General features: G+C 34.8%; 1 protein-coding gene across 1 annotated transcript; it reads left to right on the forward strand.

The window, feature by feature from the left end:
* The first annotated feature begins 1,164 nt into the window (after positions 1–1,164).
* LOC102881111 (olfactory receptor 6N2) lies at positions 1,165–2,118 on the forward strand. The gene has a single exon (XM_006909698.1). It carries the CDS (start codon positions 1,165–1,167, stop codon positions 2,116–2,118), a length of 954 nt encoding a protein of 317 aa, XP_006909760.1.
* The last annotated feature ends 969 nt before the right edge of the window (positions 2,119–3,087 follow it).

The raw sequence follows: 3,087 nt of genomic DNA on the forward strand, positions 1-3,087 counted from the left end.
GTGGATCTCCCTAACCCTGCATGGTAGAGTCAGTCGCTGCCGGCTAATAAAGGCTCATAATTAATCTCAATTGGTTCCGTGGGTCTTAGAATCGTTCGCACCATAACAATTTTTCTATTAGAAACACTAACAAGGCAAAGTCACACCTTCATCTCTGAGCTTGAGGTTAAAATAGTTAAATATCAGTGATATTTTTAAAATTTAAATCTGATCATGCGATTTGTCTATATAATATTTTTTTCTCTGTGGCTCCCTATGCCTTCTGGGACAAGGTCCCAAATCATTGGATGAGCTTTCCCAGTTATCTTATTATACAGGAGAGCATATGTTGCCCTAATTCAGGCTGCTTTTAGCTCAGGGTCTGCTTTTGTCTGAAATGCTTCTTTTCCTTTTATTTAACTAACTCCTATTCTTCTGGGAAAATTCAGATCAGAAGCTTCCTCCTCCTAGAAGTCTTTTTCAGTCATTCTGATCTGAGAAATGAGCCCCTATCTTAGCACTCTGCAGTTCCCTTTACTTCACAGACTACCTTGAGATGACTGACTGATGTGTCTGCTTCCCTAGGATGTTGTAAGCTTCTTGGTAGCTTAACTTTCACCTTATTGAATTTTATACTCCTTATACTGACAAGTGCATATAAATGAACTGAAAAATAAGAAAAGACTTACCACTGCATTAATCTCATATACAAAATTTACTCTTTGAGATTTAACTGAAAGAAAAACTATGATTGGAGAGGGGAGATAGAATGTTTGGAGAAGGCCACATAGTATAGAGATAAACAGAATGGAGTTAGCATATATAAGTTCAAATTTTGTTTCTGTGACATGGTATCTATTTGAAATAGAAAAGTTTCATAATTTTTTTTTTCATTCCTGAACTTTATCATCTTTAAAATAGATATGGCAATAGATTTCATTTGTTGTGTAAAAAATAAGTAAACTATTGAATGCAAAACACTTGTAAAAATGCTTGATGCTTAGTGAGCACTAATAAGTCAGCTATTATTATTTTTAGAATAGTACAAATAGTAGTAACAGCAGCAGTAGTAATTCAAGTGCTAACTTTAAATTTAAAAAAAAAGAGAGAAATAAAGTTTGGAGTTAGATTTGGCATTCATCTAAATTTATATTTTTCTCCTTACCTTCTCCATCTCAGCCTCTCATGAAAAAACACAATCATTCAAGCTTGGTTGAATTTGTGCTCCTTGGTTTCCCTGAAGGAGGACCTGTCACAGGCTGGCTTTTTGTCCTGTTGTTGGTGGCATACCTGTTCACTGTCTGTGGCAACATGCTCATCTTCTTAGTCATACGATTAGATGTAGCCCTACATACACCCATGTACCATTTTATCAGTATTCTCTCCTTCTTGGAGCTCTGGTATACAGCTACCATAATCCCGAAGATGCTAGCTAATCTTCTCAGTGAGAAGAAGACCATATCTTTTGCAGGATGCCTCCTTCAGACCTACTTCTTCCACTCCCTAGGAGCCTCTGAATGCTACCTTCTTACAGCCATGGCCTATGACCGATACCTGGCTATCTGCCGGCCCCTCCACTACCCTGCAATTATGACCCCAACACTCTGTGTGAAGATAGCTGCTGGTTGTTGGACTTGTGGTTTCCTGTGTCCCATTTCTGAAGTCATCCTGGTCTCCCAGCTCCTTTTCTGTGGCTACAATGAAATTGAACACATCTTCTGTGACTTTCCACCTCTGCTGACCCTGGCCTGCAAAGACACAACCACTAATGTCCTGGTGGACTTTACCATCAATGCCTTTATTATCCTTATTACCTTCCTTTTTATTATAGTTTCTTATGGAAGAATCATTTGGACCATACTGAAAATGAAAACAACAGCAGGAAGAAAGAAAGCCTTTTCTACATGTGGCTCACATCTCATTGTGATCCTCATCTTCTTTGGGAGCATTATCTTCATGTATGTGCGGTTAAAGAAGAGCTATTCACTGCCCATTGATCGGACACTTGCTGTAATCTACTCTGTATTAACACCACTAGTCAACCCCATTATCTACAGTCTCCGTAACAAGGAACTCATTAAGTCCATTAAGAGAATCATCTTCCAGAAAGGGAAGAGAGTTAGTGCAACTCACCATTGACCTCCTACCAACATCCTTCCTTGACTTCATTGTTGATCTCATAAATGTTCTACGTACCTTTTTTGTCCTGACCTTAAATAGTCACACATGCAATGGATCTCAAGTCTTATCTTTCAAAGACTTTTTTTTTTATTTATTTTGTTTTGTAAATCTTTGCTTTCCATTCTTTATTTTATTAGTGTTTTCTACACTTAATAATACACTAGTATCTCCATTATTATTATAATTTTATTAAATTTATTTGAGTGACATTGTTAATAAAATTAGTTTTCAAGTGTGCTGTTTTATAATACACCATATGTACATTACCTTGTGTGATCACCACCCAAAGTTAAATTTCCTTCCACAAAGGGGATCAAATATATGGTGACAGTAGTATATTCATTCTTAAAAAAAAGCATACAAAAGACCTAGCCACAGCTGTATGATTAGAAAAAAAATTATAGCCATCCACATTGGAAAGGAAGATGTAAAACTCTCATTATTTGCAGATGACATGATATTATATACAAAAAATTCTAAAGACTCCACCAAAAAATTATTAGAACTAATAAATAATTCAGTAAAATCACAGAATACCGAATCAATATACAAAAATATGTTGCATTTTTATACATGAATAATGAACAATAGAAGGGGAAATTAAAAAAATAATCCCATTTACAATTGCATTAAAAAACATAAAATAGCAAGAAATACATTTAATAAAAGAAATGAAAGACCTATACTCTGAAAGGTATAAGACATTGGAGAAAAAAAATTGAAGGAGATACAAATAAACGGAAAGATATATCTTGCTCATGGAGTGGAACAATTAATATTAAAAAGTTTTTACTATTTAATTCAATATACATATTTCATGCAATCCTTATTAAAATATCAATGGTATTCTTCTGAGTATTAGAACTAATCCTAAAATCTACATAGAATCACAAAATGGCTACATGAATAGCCAAAAAGCAATTTTAA

Source organism: Pteropus alecto, unplaced genomic scaffold, assembly GCF_000325575.1.
Source record: "Pteropus alecto unplaced genomic scaffold, ASM32557v1 scaffold533, whole genome shotgun sequence".
NCBI lineage: Eukaryota > Metazoa > Chordata > Mammalia > Chiroptera > Pteropodidae > Pteropus > Pteropus alecto.

Coding starts and splice junctions, on each gene's coding strand:
- LOC102881111 (XM_006909698.1), top strand. CDS start 1,165: ATGAAAAAACACAATCATTCAAGCTTGGTTGAATTTGTGCTCCTTGGT.